This window comes from Rosa rugosa, chromosome 1, assembly GCF_958449725.1.
Source record: "Rosa rugosa chromosome 1, drRosRugo1.1, whole genome shotgun sequence".
In the NCBI taxonomy this organism is placed as follows: Eukaryota; Viridiplantae; Streptophyta; class Magnoliopsida; order Rosales; family Rosaceae; genus Rosa; species Rosa rugosa.
Window position 1 is genome coordinate 55018628 of NC_084820.1, and position 17975 is coordinate 55036602.

The 17975-nt window shown below is 36.6% G+C and overlaps 3 protein-coding genes and 1 long non-coding RNA gene across 7 annotated transcripts; 2 read left to right on the top strand and 2 right to left on the bottom strand.

The window, feature by feature from the left end:
- Positions 1–1119: 1119 nt before the first annotated feature.
- On the bottom strand, positions 1120–3875 carry LOC133741786 (uncharacterized). 2 transcript variants are annotated; one of them, XM_062169509.1, is made up of 8 exons: positions 3740–3875; positions 3452–3532; positions 2616–2683; positions 2462–2520; positions 2151–2254; positions 1778–1827; positions 1549–1631; positions 1120–1466 (listed from the first exon to the last, which is right to left on the bottom strand). In XM_062169509.1, exons 2-8 carry the CDS (start codon positions 3507–3509, stop codon positions 1355–1357), a joined length of 534 nt encoding a protein of 177 aa, XP_062025493.1. In that variant the 5' UTR covers positions 3510–3532; positions 3740–3875; the 3' UTR covers positions 1120–1354. The 2 variants fall into 2 exon arrangements, with proteins under 2 accessions (XP_062025493.1, XP_062025498.1); XM_062169514.1 differs by having other exon boundaries at positions 3658–3746.
- A 4749-nt stretch (positions 3876–8624) lies between these two features.
- LOC133725526 (uncharacterized) lies at positions 8625–9687 on the top strand. Its single transcript, XR_009854491.1, has 2 exons — positions 8625–9112; positions 9201–9687. It is a non-coding gene; the product is annotated as an uncharacterized LOC133725526 (long non-coding RNA).
- Positions 9688–10614: 927 nt separating this feature from the next.
- Positions 10615–12387, top strand: LOC133725523 (acyl carrier protein 1, chloroplastic-like). The gene is made up of 4 exons (XM_062152808.1): positions 10615–10796; positions 10876–10989; positions 11108–11227; positions 12088–12387. The coding sequence occupies exons 1-4, from the start codon at positions 10695–10697 to the stop codon at positions 12205–12207; spliced, it is 456 nt and encodes a 151-aa protein (XP_062008792.1). The 5' UTR covers positions 10615–10694; the 3' UTR covers positions 12208–12387.
- Positions 12388–12827: 440 nt separating this feature from the next.
- Positions 12828–14574, bottom strand: LOC133725524 (dormancy-associated protein homolog 4). Of its 3 annotated transcripts, none has more exons than XM_062152811.1 (3): positions 14092–14574; positions 13728–13808; positions 12828–13258 (listed from the first exon to the last, which is right to left on the bottom strand). In XM_062152811.1, the coding sequence occupies exons 1-3, from the start codon at positions 14339–14341 to the stop codon at positions 13251–13253; spliced, it is 339 nt and encodes a 112-aa protein (XP_062008795.1). In that variant the 5' UTR covers positions 14342–14574; the 3' UTR covers positions 12828–13250. The 3 variants fall into 3 exon arrangements, with proteins under 3 accessions (XP_062008795.1, XP_062008794.1, XP_062008793.1); XM_062152810.1 differs by having other exon boundaries at positions 13719–13808; XM_062152809.1 differs by having other exon boundaries at positions 13709–13808; positions 14092–14572.
- Positions 14575–17975: the final 3401 nt, after the last annotated feature.

Genomic DNA, 17975 nt, shown 5'->3' on the forward strand with positions numbered 1-17975 from the left:
CACATCAAAGGAATGAGGAGACAGAGCTTCTTAAAGCCAACTAAGCAAAGCAATGTTCTATCTAACTCGATCACGATATATATACATGTGAAAATGTAATCTAAAAGTTGGACCAATGCAACAGGTTCTAGACTTAAAAGAGAGTTGTTCTTCGGTAGCTGATATGAGAAGTAATGAATCTGTTTCGAAAAGTACATGCGAAAGGTGATGTTCAAGAGCCAATGAAAAAACTGCACACTCAATCGTTGAAGCATTGAGTTATGACTTATGAGGAGGAACACTTAACTAAGTGATTTTGGTACGCTTTTTTCTTTGCCGAAACTCAGATAGTTTTCCTCCCAGACCTGAAAGTCTCTGGTTTAGGTCTTCCTCCATCATTTGGCCATAAAATAGTCATCCCCCAACAACAATTTTCTAGTCAATGTTCCCCCAAGAAACATTGCAATTCCGTATTCTATGGTTTTGTGTTTTGAAGATCGGAGCCTCTGAGGGTACAAAAGTCATTTGGATGTGTAGAAGGGGCAAGATCCATAGTACAAGTCTTGGTCTTAAGTCTTACCTGAAACAATTGAAACCCTGAATTTTGATCGTCGGGTTGTTCACGGCAGCAGCTTATACAATTGCTTGAGATGGAGTTGGACCCTCTTTTCCAACCTGTCATTGTATTTCATTAAGTCACCGGCTCACCGCTCGGTGGCGTTATCGGCGGTGACTGACACCTGTCGGTGAGGCCACGAAACGGAAGGGGCTGGCATAGGTCTTGGGTGGGTGGCTGAAGGGTGTCCGACAGCTTTTTGCAATTACCGGAAGATTTTGAGGCGGCTTTTGGGGACCAATGGTTCATGCGGCCCTAGCTTTTTTTTTATGTTTTTGGGTTTTGGCTAGTATTGGATGCCCTGCACTTTTAGCTATTTGAAAGCTTACATATAAACTTTTTATTTCTTCAATGTGTTTTTCATCAACATGTGACTTTCATGATATCAGTTAAGAGTTTGGTCAGCTAACAAACATACACCACCGCTAGCCAGTATTGTATAAAGTTGAGCTTAAAAGGAAAACTTAATTTTATGCAATTGCTTTAATAGAACATGCTTTGATTTTATAATCAAACACAATAGATGAAAGCTGAAATTTGGCCTTCACAAGCCCCATCCCGAACATGTCATATTAATACTAAATATGGTGATGAAAGATTCAACAAAGTAATAGATGGAACCAAATTTCAAGCAGTTTTATCAACTGAATATGGCAGTGTCTAAGACAAGAGCCTACCAGGATAGAGACAGGCGGCAATATTGGAAGAGATCCGTTTGCTACTTCCAAATGTGTGTGCTACTGCTCCATCTGAAGAATTCTAGGTGGCTTTGGCATACTTGTCGACAGCAAAGTTCCGCGTGGCCGCGGGCAGTTCAAGGCATATTCCATCGAGTTCAGGTGTTGCAATCACTTGACAACCCAGACGAGACCTGCAAGATGTCATCTTATAAGAATACAAACTAGTTTGACAGAATCTTCCCTGCAGATTAATTTCTTGGTGTAGGGACTTACGTCTCTGTGAGCCCGAATGCAAGGTCCAGCATGTCATTTTCCTCATCAGTGGGATCTTCCAGTTTATTGTAGTACTCCAAATCCTAACCAAGAGATTAGGAGGGTTAGCTCAAAGTATAACTTGTAAAAGCAATGGGAGTCTTCAAGGCAACTTTTACTAGATACTGAGTAAACAACAGAAGACTTCTCAATTCTCATTTTTTCATCACATAAATTTCAAAGTACATACTCTCACAATCACATGGCATGTAGAACAAGCACAGGATCCTTCACATGCTCCTAAAATCACATTAAAACAAACCAGTCAGGTGGTACACTATCAGAGATAACAAAGCTGTTGTGCAGTAGATACAGTCGATTTCAATTTAACGAAGCCTAGATTCCAATCACAAACATTCAGTTTCATAAGTTCTTTTTCATCATTCAAATTCAGAAACAACAGTCATTCATAAGCCTTATAACAACAATTTTGAAGTGCAAGCTGTTATTATCTGCAGCCTCAATGGAGCCACTAAAAGTATTAAATAAAAGTTTAGTAATGGTGAATGAAGGACTATAATAGACTGCCCCGGGGGGGGAGGGGGGTGGTATCAAATTGCTACCTTCAAGTTCAATATCATTTTCATGAGCAGCTTCTAGTATAGACTTTCCAACAGGAACTTTAACATGCTTCTCCCCATCGTTATCAACAAACATCACAGATATTCTGCAGAATCAAAAGGGGGTATCGCAGAAGAGAAATGAGCGTTCAATAGACTTATGGAGCATAAAAGAACAAAGGACAAGAGCAAGTGTAATAAAATACACTGAGTGAGAAATATCTCTCCATATTGTTAACTGGTGACTAAAGGAATTTGCAAAGCTTTTTGCGATAAGTCCAAAACAGATCATTTCGAATGAAAAAGCAACTTACTCTTCTATTTGTTTGTTCCCTTCCTCATGAGCAGTTGTTGTAGAAAAAGTACGAGGCGTCTGAGAAGAAGAAAATGAGATTCGAACGATTTAGAGTCAGATAGGAAACCAAACAAAGGTCAATTCAAGACAAGCAAACTCGCGAAGAAGCTAACCAAAGTATGGGAAAAATAATTGTAACTTGCACATAAGTTTCCTGCCTTTGGTGAAAATGTCAATGGACCTGCAAGAAAGTACGCCAATCAGTTTATAATTAGTTTTAAGGATATCGACTTCAGCTACTACTTCAAATCAGAACAAAGGTAAAATAAAATTGCCTGAAAATCAGACACAAAATAAAGCAATTCCAGGTTCTAACTTCTAACCCTTTGTCAAGATAGACACAATGCCATTAGATTAGACTTTCTACTAGTCTACTACATAGTCCTGAAGCTGCAATCTAAAAACAGTGAGTATTTCCTATTCAGAGAACTCAATGCAAGGAAGGCAACTATGATTTCTGGGCTGGAGCCTGGAGGACACTTGATTCCAACATGCCCACTTCCGTTCTAGAAAGGGAATATTTGACTGCCTTGTTTAAATATTATCTTGAAGATGACATCCACACTTCTATAAGTGTACCTCAATAGATTTGATGGATTAAAGTGAACTATACTATATGTTGTCGTGTAAAAACTTGAAATTCTGAACCGTTTCTGGCATTGATCCTATATAGCAGATATAGACCACTCACCTTAAAGAAAGGAGTGATCACCCATTCCCCACTTTGCACCACACACAAATCGAAATTCCAAAGCACCATTGTTTCATTTGCACTAAAGAGCAATATATCAGACACGTTCATTCTTGTGCATGAAGATCAATATGAAACAATTAAAGTAGTATTAAGCTAAAAAAGGAACACAGAAAAAGCTTAATGTGAATAGAGGGCCTCAGGCATATTGGCAAAAACGAATCACACATGAAACACAGTTATGAACAAAACAGAAACCTTTTCTGAGATACTTGATCATCTGCCTGCCGAGGCCCGAAAATCTAGAAACAACCATTGTTAACAGGAACCACCCAGAACCTGAGAAACACAAACAAATATTATTTCACAGCGCCATTAATACAAACAGTTGGTTGGCGTCCCAAAAGAAATGAGACCAAAACACCAAGAGTGGCACTAAACCTAATACATAAGCAAGACATTACTAGTTTCACTTCATAAATTGGATGAAGCACTCAAACTCGAATCCTATTGATTTAGTGAAACGAAAGAAAACCAAGCACCGACCTGTATGATCTGCTTCAATGAGTTTGTCTGTGCCTAGACAAAAACTTCAAGTTACCGTGTAGAAGACAAGTCTCGAACCCCAGACACCTATGACGTTTAGGCGTAAGTTCTCAGTTTGCTGGATTGGGCTGTCAAGTTTTTGCGGGCTCAGTGAATTTTGAAGATGGGTCAGTTAGATTCACATGACCCATAAACTGACCCATAAAACTATTAGGGAAAATTTTAGTGCGTGTCATACACTAACTTCGAAGGTCTAGAGAAATTGGAAAATTCTTAATAACAAAGAATACAATCCAGTTGTTTAAGGAAAATTGAAATTTGGAGAGAATTGAGTAGTACTTTCATTGATAATAGGGGCATTTTTATATAGAGGATTATAAGGCATAGAATCAGAGTTGTAAAATGAAATGTAATATTGCATTGATTGGATATCTCCAAGATTCTCTGAGATTATCTCTAATTCTAACCCTATTATCAATAGGTCAAGTAACCTAGAGTTTGAGCCACACACATATTCTGGATTTACTTGAACACTCCCACTTATGTCGCCCAAATGTGGTGCTCCTCTCGTTGCCTCGTCAAAAACCTTGTCGAGTAACAAAAACCCAGTGGGATAAAAATAACCTCGGTCGAAGGAGAAAATGAGCACAATACACCCTTCACGTTTCGAGACCATACATGTAGACATCTCCCCCTGATGACTACGGTAATGGGAGTTCATATAACTTCTGCACACGATGCTACTAACATGTTTCTCGGAAGTGGAATTTGGGCAATGACTTAGTGAGCAAGTCTGCCACACTATCTTCAGATTGAACCAAGTTCACTTTGATCTTGAGGAGAGTCTGTTGTTGCTGATGATGCTTGGTGTTGTCGCATTTGATGTAGTCTTGCTTCATTTGTTCAAAGCAAGCAACATTATCCTCATAAATACTCGTAGGCTCATCTTATGGTAGACTTCAAACCACAATTGCTTCGAACATGCGTAATTATGGATCCAATCCATATACATTCACGAACTTCTTCATGAAGAGCAATAATCTCTGCATGGTTCGAAGATATAGCGACTAGGGTCTGTTCTTGTAAACTTCTAAGATATCGCAGTCTTATCCATGGTGAACACATAACCTGTTTGGGAATGACCTTTGTGTGGGTTAGAAAGGTATCCAGTATCAGCAAAACCTTCCAAAACACTAATGTCGTTTTGGGATGGGGATAGAGAACGCAGGCCAGTGTTGGCGGCATTTCTGGTGTGTGATGGGTCTGAATCCTTCATCTCTCTATAGGGATAGAATAAGCTCATATCAATCGTACATCTCAAGCATCGAAAGATATCTTTTACACCAATCCAATGACGTTGCGTTGGCACAAAGCTATATCTAGCTAAGAAGTTCACGGCAAATGAGATGTCTGGTCTTGTGCATTAAGCTAAGTACAATAATGCGCCTATTGTACTTTAGTAAGGCACTTCTGCCTCAAGCACATCTTCGTCATCATCCTTTGGACGAAGAGGATCATTTTTAGGATCAAGACTACAGACGATCAAGAGGGTGCTTGAAGGCTTGACCTTATCAAAACGCCTAAGCATCTATCAACACAATGCTCAAGTTCTAAACCGAGACATAATCATGTTCTTCCAAGATCTTTCATCTCAAACTCGGATTTCAAGTGTTCAGCGGTTTCCCTTAACTCTTTAAAGGCTTCTAATGAAGATCATGTCCAACATGAACCGCGATAGAATCAAACTTGTTATGGAAACGCGTAGGCATACCCCTTTCCAATCAAACGCGTGGCTTCGAAGTGTAATGCCTTCAAAAGATCGGTCCAAGTTTCCGGCAGCATTTCCGGCCAAACCATGGTGAACTAAGCTCTGAAATTTTACCAGAATGATCTACACTTATCAAGAAACTTTTGATATGAAGAAGTCGAAGTCCAATTCCGAATTCTCGGTGGAGATTCAATTGAAGGAAGCTTCAGAAGCAGAAAACAAAGTCAAAACATGGCAGTTTGGCCTAGAACCTTCTTTGGACGGATTTCTTGCGCATTTTTGGAAGGTCTATGTCTCTATGATGCTGAAATTATCAAGGAAAGCCCTAGAAAAATCCTACAAGATTATGGCAAGATTAATCCATCATACTATCCTTTGGATAATAGGCATCCCTATGCACCTTCTCTCATTTGGTTATCACATTGACTTTGGTGACCCAAAACCACCCCAACACTCTTCATTTTCTTGTTTCCCATGCACAATAAAGAGAGCAGCTGCTCTTCTCTTCTCCTAATTCATCTTTTCTACTCTACACTCTCATAGCTCATCATTACTTCCCTCTTTTTACTCCATCTCTTCCATACTCTTTTCCCTTGTTTTTAGGATCTATTACCACTCTCATACTTCACCTCCATGCTTCTTACAATACTTGAGCTGCTCCCTTTTGCTTCCATTCATCATTTTACTCATCTCTCTCTTCTCTATATAAGCATCTCTTCTTATAAGGAATAGGCAACACCCATTCCACCCCATTACATCTTCTTTCTCTCTTCATCTCCTTCACAAAACCTCTATCTCCACCTCCCAAAATCCAAATTCATAAAACCCATACTCCCCTTACCACTCCATCACTACCACCACAATTACCATCTTCCACTACCAAAAACCTCCATCACCACCACCATTACTCCATCACTACCACTCAAAGTTGGCCAAAGGAGCATCATATCTTCATCACCATCAAGAAGCTTGTCATCCATCCATTCCACCATCAAGGAGGATTCAAGGAGCATTGAAGGAGGAAAACAAATGAGGAGCTAGTCATTGATTTGTCAAGCTTCAACTAGTTCATTCTTTCTTTAACTCTTTAATTTACCTTGATGTACTTTATAGATTTGATGCTAATTTGTATGATTATGAGTGAGTAGTTACTTTGTTGGGGCTAGGGTTGAAAGCTCTAGCCAAACTTGTATGAATTGATGTTTTAATTTACATTTGATGTTATTTGTGATTTTCATCTTCATATGCTAATTCAAGAAGTGAATGCATTCATTCAAACTTAACTACTTTGAATGTGTTGTGTTTGTCATCTCATGAGAAAATGTTTAGGGAGTAGTTAACCTTGAGCATTGATAGCATGATAGCATCCTCTATGTGCATATGAAGGTTGTGAGTTAAAATCACCTAGATCTAGGATTGGTTTGCTTGCATGATTATCTAAACTCAAAGCTTTATGCATCTAGGAACAATAAATTGAGACTTAACCGGTAATAGGATTTGTTCTTAGGTAGTTAATTCGAGACTTATCCGGTTGGAATTGATAACATTAAAGGAGTTTAAGCTTTTGTAGTCTTATCCGGATGCAAAGAGGGTAATTGGGAAATTAGAATAGCATAACTTGTTTTGAACTTCAATACTTGCAAGGGAGGTTAGTGGTGGACAATCCAACCTCTAACTTCATCCATTATTTTACTAGTTTAGTTTACATTTGCGTATTTATTTTAATTTGGTTCACCACTCTATCCAACAAACAATTTAACTATCACCACAATGCACATACTCACCATGAGTCTAGATTTCCTTGTGAATTTAGGTTTGTGATTGTACGTTTGCATATTCTAGCTCTCCTTAGGTTAACACTCTAGCTAGTTAAAGGAATCCAATCCTCGTGGGTTCGACAACCTTTCTTAAATCCCTATATTATTACTTGTACCTCTTATACTTGAGGGTGGCTATTTGGCTAACATGGCACCTTGTGGAGAAAATCGTACTCAATATTTTCTTTTTACAAAATTGCTTATCTTCAATGTTCAATGTAATACCAATTAAAGATTTTTGTACAATATAACTTATGCTTTATTGATGAAACTCAGAAATCAATCATATCGAGATTTTATGTCTAACTTACTGTTTAAGAATACTAGAATCGAGAAGTAAATTTTAAAGAAGAGATTTGATCCCAAAGAGAATATAAACTTATCTTAATATGACAAATTTTAAAACCAACCAAAGTTGTGCCCTTAGAATGTGTAGCTGCATATTGCGTTGGTACCTCTGTGGCCATTCTATCGATTGAAGCATTTTATTCTATTGGCATGACTAATGATCAACTCATTTTCTTGTTAGTTAACTTTGAAAATGTGAGAGAATTTAACTGAAAATAAAAAATAAATTACAACTAGATGGCATTAGAGGACACAATGTTTATTCCTCACGAAAAAGTACTTGGAGATGGGTTAGGGCTCTATTTCTCTAGTCCACATAAAATTTTATGTGTGGACTAGAGAAATAGATCCCTAACCCACCTCTAAACCTGAACTTTATCGACCCATGAGTAGATATTGCGCCTTACATATTTTTGATAGGGTCCATCCAACCTAGCTCGTCTTACACTCTAAACCGACAAAGCTTATGGTGAATAGTACTTGAGCTGTTGTATCTTACGGCCGGAGACAGTTCAAATGACCAATTTTACAGGTCTACTTGCAAACAATCTAAGGCCCCGTTTGGGATTGCTTCGCTTTTAAAAAAATCAGCTTTTGTTCAAAATTTTAGATTTTATTGTGTTTGGTAAATAAATAAAAAGCAGCTTTAATTAAAAGTTATAGGTCACTGGCAGCAGATTTTAGAAGCAGCCTAGAGGTTGCTTTTAGAAGCTGCTGTGGATTAAAACACACTCTGCAGTTGTTTTATGTACTGACAGCACTTTTAAAAATATTATTTACCAAACACGAAACTGTTTTAATTCACAGCTGATTATTCTCACAACACAGCAGCAGCAGTTTTTTAAAAAAGTCACAGCAATCCCAAACTAGCCCTAAGGCCCAGTTTGGGATTTCTTTTGGGTCTGCTTCTGCTTTTACAAAATAGTTGAGCTATTTGGTAAAACTTCTATAACCAGCTTTTGGGCAAAAGCGCTTCCTTCAACCGTGGAAATCAAGAAGCTGCATTTCGTAGCTTTTGATTTCTGCTTTTGCGGGAATCATGTTTTCTAAAATTTACATCGAAAGTCCGTGTTTCCTCTTCGCCCACATCCTTTGCTCTCTCACCACTTCTTCACCAGGTGCAAGATTAAATCATTATGGATCCTTGGAGACGACCACAATGCTCTGCAGATGACCACCGACACCAATGCCCTGCTCCCAAAATCGATTCTTTGTGTTGCTTATCCGAAGATCGAGGTCGGAAAAGTGGCCGGATCTGATATCTGGAAAAGAAAACGAGGAGGGTTTTTTGTGGGTAAGAGTAGCGATGGTGGGAAGAAAGGAGGGGTGCCCAATTTGAATTACGTGGTGGCCTTAGACAAATTCTCAGGGACCTGAACAAGAGGATTCCTGATAACATCATCAGTACACCCCTAGCAATCAGTTCATCTTCATTCCTTGGTGACTTTCATTTTCTATTAACTCTGGTTTTTGGTTGAATTTCGTTGCAATTTTATGTTGATTTTGTGTGGATTGTGTCTTATTGTAGGTACCATGCGAACTGGTTGTTGAGTTTCTATGCTCCTGGTATGTCTCTTTACTTCAATTTGCTTGTAATTTTCAAGTGTGATAGGGAATATCAACCATAGGAACATGGTTAGGCTTTGGGGTTTCTGTTATGAGAATGAACATATGTTGTTGGTATGTGAGTAGCTGGAGAATGGATCCTGCTGGATAAACTCTTGTTCTTGGATGTTGAATTAGGATTGGAGTAGGGAATCAGCGATACAATATTGCATTAGGCACTGCAAAGAGTTGTCATATCTACACGAAGAGTGTCTGGAATGGGTACTACTCCATTCTAATGTAAAGCCTCAAAATATGTTGTTGAAGGACTGAAAAGATTAGTACAATTGCAGCATGTACACTATATTACAATTGATATATATTGTTAATTGAGGACTGTGGGATGGTACTCCTTTTTGATATATGAACATGTTTTAAGGGCAAAATATATGAGTTATGTTTCAATTTGAGTTGGTTACATAAAATATGGGTACTATTTTTATAAACTGTATTCACATCGTTTTTGGTAATTATATAGTTATAGCAATTTTAACACAAAGTTTACCAAACACTCAAATTGCTTTTCAATCTCCAGCACTTCTGAAAAACAGTATACCAAACACTTATCGGATTTTCCTCATAGCAGAACTAAAAGCACTTCTGACCACAGCAAAATTAAAAACACTTCTGGCCACATCACACCAATCCCAAATTGGGCCTAATTGTCCCTTATATGAGATTTTTCTATTTTAGCTTCTCTTCATGTACATGCACAAAAATGCTCATCACACCCAATGGGCCTAAACTAATGTTGCATAACTACAGACTAAGGCCCTGTTTGGGATTGCTTCGCTTTTTTAAAAAATCAGTTTTTGTTTCAAATTTTAGATTTTATTGTGTTTGGTAAATAAATAAAAAGCATCTTTAATTGAAAGTTATAGGTCCACTGGCAGCAGATTTTAGAAGCAACCCAAAGGTTGCTTTTAGAACCTGTTGTAGATCAAAACACGCTCTGAAGTTGTTTTATGTACTGATAGCACTTTTAAAAATATTATTCATCAAACACAAAACTGTTTTAATTCACAGCTGATTATTTAACGCAGCAGCAGCAGTTTTTCTTAAAAGTCACAACAATCACAAACTAGCCCTAACAACCATGCTCAAAAGCTCAATAAGCCTGAAATGTTCACAGCTCGTCTCTTACTTTGGCACCATGCATGTTCGAGTCTTTGACGAAGCCTCCACTTAACACCAGCTTTATTACAAACACAAGGGACACACTGCATGGTATAATCCGCCTAATTCACTCGTCAGTACCATAACTTATTGTTCTCATCGATCCCAACTCGGCCATTTTTATGCCTCTGCTGCTTATAAATGAAACAGAGCCTTGTTATCACGGCATAATTACAATTTATACACCAAGTTTTCTGTTCTCGCTGTTGTTCACATTTTCAATCTTCCATTAATCGATCTCATGGCTTCTTTTGTTTCAACTTCCTCAATCCCTGTGGCCACTCTGCCTTACACTGCTAAGGCCAGAAGCACAGTTTGCCAAATTAATGGCTTCTCTAGCATTGTGAGTTCCACATTTCTGGCACAAATATGCAGGCATTATATTATTGTAGGTGTTATTTATTTACTTTTTTCATATGCAGGGAGGTCCAGTGGTTAGAGGGCTAAGAATTATGCCAAAGATCAAGATCACCAAGGGAGCAGAAAGATCATTTCCAGTTCCTAGTTGCTTGAAGACCACAATCTCATGTTCCATCGTACGTATACACGTTTCATTTTTATTGAAAACATGATCGAGCACTCTAAAAATATTTGTGTGTGATTCTTGATTAAGTAGAAGATTTAATTATTTGGATTCGATAATGCCATCTGCAGGCTCAACCGGAAACTCTCCAAACTGTTCAAAGCACTATTGCCAAGCAACTATCCGTTGATGAAAGCACCGTCACTCCTCACACCAAGTTCGCCGATTTGGGGGCAGATTCTCTAGACACTGTATGCTCATTTTCATCTTCTTCTCTTTTTCTTAGACTTCATTCAACATTATGAAGAAAAATATTAGTAAACTAATAGTCGTTCTCTCTTGTAACTACTAGTTTGATTAAGAGTTGTGTATAGGTTGGGGTTTTGCACACTAGATCATAACACATATTGTTCACCTAATCAGTAATTGATCAAGAAAATTATGCCCAATTACAATCCAAGAGTGAAAAATAAAACAAAACAACTTAACATAATATATTTCAATGGTGGATATACATGCAAGTGTTTCTGAGCAAATTTCTTGGTCAATTATTATAGGAGAACATTAATTTTGCACCATAACATGCCAGAGTTCATTAGCTGTGACTTTTGTCATATACTCATATTAAAATTCTAATTATGTTGCTCTTATCGGAAATCTCTACATAAAGTAAATAAAAAGTAAATTATGCTATTTACTATCTTCACCTTTACTAATTTTAAATTTTATCTGAACTTTATCATAAAGCAAGATATTTGATATTTTAACTCATGACAAAGCCATATCAGAAGCCAGAATTATTAGATTTTTTTTATGAAGCCCTTTATTTAATTTACTAGGATGGGTGACCACTTGACTTTGATTATACAGTCTTGCTTCTGTTGATTGATACCCCATATTGGTGACTAAGAAATGAATGGAAAATCAAATGGAGATAAGGTTTAGGATAGTATTAAACAATATACAATGTATTCAATCATCCATGTGCTTTGACAAATCTAATCTGTGTTCAACACTAAATGCTTTACTTGTTTAATTGGTAAAGTAATTAATTAGCTAGTGCACTCTATATGCATAATTATCTGATCCATCAATGAATGAAATGAAACAGGTTGAAATTATGATGGCTTTGGAGGAGAAGTTTGGTGTGTCCATCGGAGAAGGGGGAGCTGAGAATATCGCTACCGTTCAAGATGCTGCTGATCTGATTGAGAAAGTGAAATCAGCATGAACTTAATTGAATGGCCTCTAAATAAGAACCTCTAGAGTCGATATGAAGGAAATTGATTCCTCTGCTTCAAGTTTTGTTTTCTCATTTTCCCTTTCGATTATGTCCGAACTCCAACTCGTGAGATCATGATCTATAATTTTCATTTTGGAATGAAATGGATTTTGAAAAATAAGTATTTCATTGTTTGCCCTTCTCTAATTTTCGAAATGAAATGAAAAGATCGATTATGTAGTGCATAACCACTTTTCAAGGCCTTCACAAAATAATATTTTGCGATAAATTTATCCCAATTACTTCATTTACTCATATCCTTTACTCATTGATATGAAGGTGGGATGTGTTTGCTCGATGAAATGCATCAAACATGCTGAACTCGATAGATTGTTTGTTTCTGATCTCATTGTTGAGAAAAGTTCATGGCTGGATCCACTCGCATAGCAATAGATCAACATTCACATTCAGAATAAAGAAAAACTTGAATTTTTCTCTAATGTCCTTCATGCATCTATTTATTGCTTATTTGTTAGTTAACTAATGTTATATAGAAATGCAGCAACCTTTAATTAATAAATCAAAATGACAATTAGTAAGTGGCCAATAGACTAATTAATTAACTCAAATGTTATAAAAGCTCAACGAGTTTTATTGAAGGGGAGCATTTTCAACACACAAAATAATCCATATGTACAAGAGATCACCACCACCAAAATACAAAAGAAAACTTGGAAGACAATAGATAGAAGTGAAAAAGAAGGCTACCATCTCCTACTTCCTCCCTCTTCATCTCCAAGAAGCTAGCATCGTGCATGGGTTCCTGGACTGTTCCTCGTCCGAACCACCTTATTGTTATAGATATAGTATACACAAACCTAGATCGATCTCTCTATATATTATTTATAATAATATACATATGCATCAGTTCCCAGAAAGGTTCTCTATGTACAATAGTCTGGAGTACTTGCCGGCGCAATACTTAGAAGCAAAACATCGTCATCGTCGTCATCATTCCTTCCTCGATCTCTCTCAACGATCCAATGCAGTAATCACCATCCTGCAATACACATTGATATACCACATCAAACAAAACAGAGGAGGTCGAGGTTAAAGAGCATATATTTGTCAAACAATGTTTTTTCCTTGATTGATACTGGTTTTAGTATTCCTATTGGAATAATCATACGTGAATGGCATTCTACGGACATTTTTCTTTTATCGAACAGTCTCATATGTTATACTACTAGACTCGATCTTCCTTGATCATAATGATAAAAGAGCAAAACATATAAGCCACAAAAATCAATGTCATTTACAGAAGATTATTAGAGTTGGCATGCATCAAAGATTGAATAGCTTAATACGGGTACTGACTCGGTCAGCTTTTACTCTAATGATAATTAATTATCTAAACCCTAGAACTAAATCAATAGCTAAACCAAATTAGAAAATTATAATATGTAATGTGATATGTATTATCCTTCTAGACACTAAAAAAGCAAACAACCAATCGTAACCAGTCGGACTTCTAGGCTCGGCGCGTCGCAATGCGTCAGTGGATGATTTTCTCCTTGTTAGTTTCCTGAAATTTTTTGTTGGTGTTCCCGCTGCATGTAAAACAAAAAGGACACAGAAGGAAAATTAAAACAAAAATTAAAATTAAATACTTAAACTGAACAGAGAAGGCTATAAACATTCTATTTATAAAAGAAGAGAAACCACTTGAACTTGATTCTGATTGAGGGTCTGAGTAATCCATGAAAAAGTAAAATTAATGTCTAAATTTCTCACAAAAACATATAGATCCTAAAATCTACAGAACTAAAAGAAATACGATCAATAATCTGACAAGAAAACATGTTATAGTTTATTTAATGATGTTGATCTTACGTGAGATCGGCGTTCCCGGCGTGGTGGGAGACTCGGAGGGCGAGCCAGAATCAGCCGGAAAGTTTCCAAGGTTGGAAGAATGAGTCCTAAGAATAGTAATGCTCCGAGTGACAACTGGCGCCTCATCTGCAGCGACCATAGTGGCAGTGCGCGGGGCGGAGAGGGAGTCGTACTTGCGGAGCTTGCCGAGGCCGGACTCCGGTGCGGGGCCGGCGAGTGTTTCATCCCAAAGCTTGTCAAGAAAACCCATGACTTATTTTTTTAACTAATCTATCTATCTCTTGTAACAACCGAAGCAGCTATAACAGGCCGTACGAGTCACGTAACAATGAACTACGTTGGTATGCGTAGAACCCAAGCTATACGACTGTTACAAAGAGATTTTGGGAAGCGAAACAAATGAGAGAAGATGTGAGCAAATACGCAGAAAGAAAGTCTTTCTGGGAAAACAAGGTGGTCGATGTTTTTTATAGACGGAGACGAGGCTCTGTGGGAAGACGAAGAGGTGGTGATGGCTTAACAGAGCTAAATTGAGTAATTCGAGCTAACGGCTAACATGGCTTCACTGCTTTGGAGCCATCCAACTAATTTTTACCTCTCTCTTTTTGGCAGTTTATTTTGGGTAATATGTATTGTTACATGTGAGTGGCATGGATAAATTAGATAGTTCATGATGGACATGAAGAATTTGCAGTCCACTCATAGACTTGTTTACTCCACTATTAACCAATATAATTCCAACGTGTTACATAAGGCAATATTCACCATTAACGACTTCCTAGAGAGTGTCATTTACGTTTTAAATCATTAGTTAAAGGTCATCTTTGGAAAGAAACAAAAAAGGGACTAGTTAGCATGTGTGCCTGCCTGGTGAAAATTCTTTCCACCTCTTTGTTGGAGGTTGGCGCTTCAAACCTCAGTGTGGTTAAATCTTAAACTATTTAAGTTTTAGGGGATGTTCTCATTCTTAATCTTCTTCATAAGTCATCGATGAGGATTTTTCCTTAATTTTTATTTAGGGTAATTATCACAAATAGTACATGAACTTATATCCTCTATCTTATCGATGGTATCTGAACTTCAATTTTGATCACAACCAGTACCTGAACTTTTCGATTTTATTTCAAATGGTATCTATCACTAACTTCCGTTAATGTTCCGTTAAAAACTGACATGTGACTCATGTTTTAAGAATAAATTTGTAAAATTACCCTTTTTTTTTTTGTAATATCACTTATTTTCACTTATATTGTGGCTATAAAAAATGAGACTATCAAAAGGAAAAACTTTCAACTTCAATTAAAAATATAAATGAAAGGGAAAAAAAAAAAGAATTATGAAAGTTTTGATAAGCTTTTGTTTTTAAATGTTTTATAATTTGTCCAAAAAAAATGTTTTATAGTTTTATTTGAAATGTTTTGTCTGTATCTATAAAATAAATCAATTTTTGTTGAGATCTTGTTTTTAAATTTTATTTTCATAAGAGGGTAGAGATACATTTTTAATTCTATTTTTAATTGAACTTCTATTTTTATTAACATATTAATTGATTAAATATCTAGTAAACAAAATTATTTAAATGGGAATTTTCGTCAAACTACTCTTGAGTGTAGGTCATGTGTTTTGCACATGTTAGTTTTTAACGGAATATTAACGGAAGTTAGTGATATATAGATACCATTTGAGATGAAATTTAAAAGTTCAGGTAATGGTTGTGATCAAAATTAAAGTTCAGGTACCATCGATAAGATATATATTATTTGTGATAATAACTCTTTTATTTAAAAAAAATCTAACTTTAGGAGTCCGCCATTGTTGTTCTCCTTAAGGAGCCCAAGGTTTGTTTATTTTATTTTTGGTGCCTCCTGTTTCTATTGGATTTTAAAATCGCAAGTGGTTTCAGACTTGTTTTCAGTGACTGTTGGTCCCTTTTGCAAGGAGATGATATTTGGTTCCGATGCAGGATTAGGGATCCATGTTAGATCAAGATCTGGGATCGAAGTTGGATCATTAACTATCCATTAAGTCTCTTGTAACCATTATTGTCTTCAGTGACATTTGATCGTCTAGTTATTTGGTGGAGGGACAATTCAGTGTCCATTCTAAATGATTTTCGTGTTCTAACTATCATCGGTGACATCCAATCGTCTAGTTATTTGGTAGAGGGACCTTATCGTCGATTTTCCTTAATTCCCAATTATTCTTATAAGTGTGCCATTATTGTACTGTTTGCTTAATTACATCATGAATGACCTTTCTAACTCAAAAAAAAAAAAAAATAGAGGTAGACATAATTAATGAATTGCATTTGCGGTCTTAAATAAATTCAATTAGGTAGACATTTGTGGTTTTATCAGCAATATAATTAGATTAATATTTTAAATTGGTTTATATATATATATCAAATATTTCAAAACACTTAAATCTCTAGCCTAACTTAATTCTCCATACATGGCGATTTCATCTAATAAGCTACCTAGATATGGTGCTTAGATAATAATTTCGGTGGTGGCAGTTTCTTGAATTTTGACCATTGCAATACCGTAGTTTAATATATGTATCAATGTATCGTGACTATTTTTCGTGACAATGGAGAATCGTCTAGTACAGGGAGAATTGGGACCTAATCGTCTATTTTTCGTATCAATGTTTCGGCCTCTTATCTTGGGATATTGGGACCTAATATTTCTACGGCTAAATCATATTTTGGTTCATGCATAGTAATTACATTGACGTTCGCGAAATTGTTCCCCCTTTGTAGTTGTGATGTTGACGAGTCTCAACAAGGAGCGTAGATCTTTTGTGACGATACTCTTGTCATCCCAACATAAAATAGAACTCCATTAGATTTTTTTATTTTTTATTTTTTTGAAAAGGGGTTTGGAAAGGGGTTTGGAACCCAGCCTAACTGGATTTGTGTTACTTATTTTTTTTTTTAGAGGAAATGATCATTTATCCAATTTTGGGGTTAATTAACCCCACTTATCCAAACACTCTAAGAGATTGATTACTTAAACAACAGGTTACACTTTTTAACCCCACTTACCCAAAACTCTAAGAGTTGGACCTGTTTTCTTCATATTTTTGGACTGTTTTGCCCTTTTGTAATTGTCAAAGCTGAAAATTGAAACAGAAACAGACCAAGAGAGAGAAACTCCCCATTTTAGAGAGAGAAGCTCTGTCATTTGAGAGAGAGAGGAGCTGTGCAATTTCTGGAGAGAGAGGAGCTCTGCCATTTCGAGAGAGAGAGAGGGGAGCTCTGCGATTTCGAGAGAGAGAGAGAGAGAGGGGAGCTCGATCTGCGATTTCGAGAAGAGAGAGAAACTGTGCGATTTATAGAACGAGAAGATATGCGATTTCTAGTGAGAGAAGCTCTGAGATTTCTAGAGAGAGAAGCTCTGCTGCGATTATCACCATAGACCGAGATCGAGCTCTTGTTTGTGTTCCTCTTTCATCGCGGTTTGATTCTTTTCTTCATCGATCTCTAATTTTTTTATTTTAGCTCGGTTTAATTTGTTGGATTTGAATTTCTGGGTCGTTTTGTGTACATTGTGTTAGTTTTGAATTGCTTTGTAAACTTCGAACTGATTTTGGTGAATTTGATCTTCGTGTTAAGTTTGAACTGATTTTTTTGACTTTGATCTTCGTTTCGTTTCGTATTTGTTGATTCTGTTTGTTCTGAAACAGTTAGATTTCATATTTTCTAGTTCTGACGAAATATTAGTTGTGTTCAGAGTAATTTGTTACTGTTTCTGAAGTGTTTTTTGTAGTTCTGACTATATTATTGAGGGGAAATAATCTGTCTATTGGGGGGCAATAATGTGTCTTAATTGTTATAAAGTCTCTGTATTTGTTGTTCACTGATCTTTTACTTTATATTCAGA

What these genes read in the sequence shown, in the direction of transcription:
- LOC133725524 (XM_062152809.1), bottom strand. Translation starts at nt 14,341, where the DNA reads ATGGGTTTTCTTGACAAGCTTTGGGATGAAACACTCGCCGGCCCCGCA. An exon ending in GCCGGGAACGCCGATCTCAC is followed by an intron (nt 13,809 to 14,091) that starts GTAAGATCAACA and finishes TTTTACATGCAG; the next exon opens with CGGGAACACCAACAAAAAAT. An exon ending in AGTCCGACTGGTTACGATTG is followed by an intron (nt 13,259 to 13,708) that starts GTTGTTTGCTTT and finishes TGTGTATTGCAG; the next exon opens with GATGGTGATTACTGCATTGG.
- LOC133741786 (XM_062169509.1), bottom strand. Translation starts at nt 3,509, where the DNA reads ATGGTTGTTTCTAGATTTTCGGGCCTCGGCAGGCAGATGATCAAGTAT. An exon ending in AAATGATATTGAACTTGAAG is followed by an intron (nt 1,828 to 2,150) that starts GTAGCAATTTGA and finishes ATGTGATTTTAG; the next exon opens with GAGCATGTGAAGGATCCTGT. An exon ending in CATGCCATGTGATTGTGAGA is followed by an intron (nt 1,632 to 1,777) that starts GTATGTACTTTG and finishes TCTCTTGGTTAG; the next exon opens with GATTTGGAGTACTACAATAA.
- LOC133725523 (XM_062152808.1), top strand. Translation starts at nt 10,695, where the DNA reads ATGGCTTCTTTTGTTTCAACTTCCTCAATCCCTGTGGCCACTCTGCCT. An exon ending in CCACAATCTCATGTTCCATC is followed by an intron (nt 10,990 to 11,107) that starts GTACGTATACAC and finishes TGCCATCTGCAG; the next exon opens with GCTCAACCGGAAACTCTCCA. An exon ending in GGGCAGATTCTCTAGACACT is followed by an intron (nt 11,228 to 12,087) that starts GTATGCTCATTT and finishes GAAATGAAACAG; the next exon opens with GTTGAAATTATGATGGCTTT.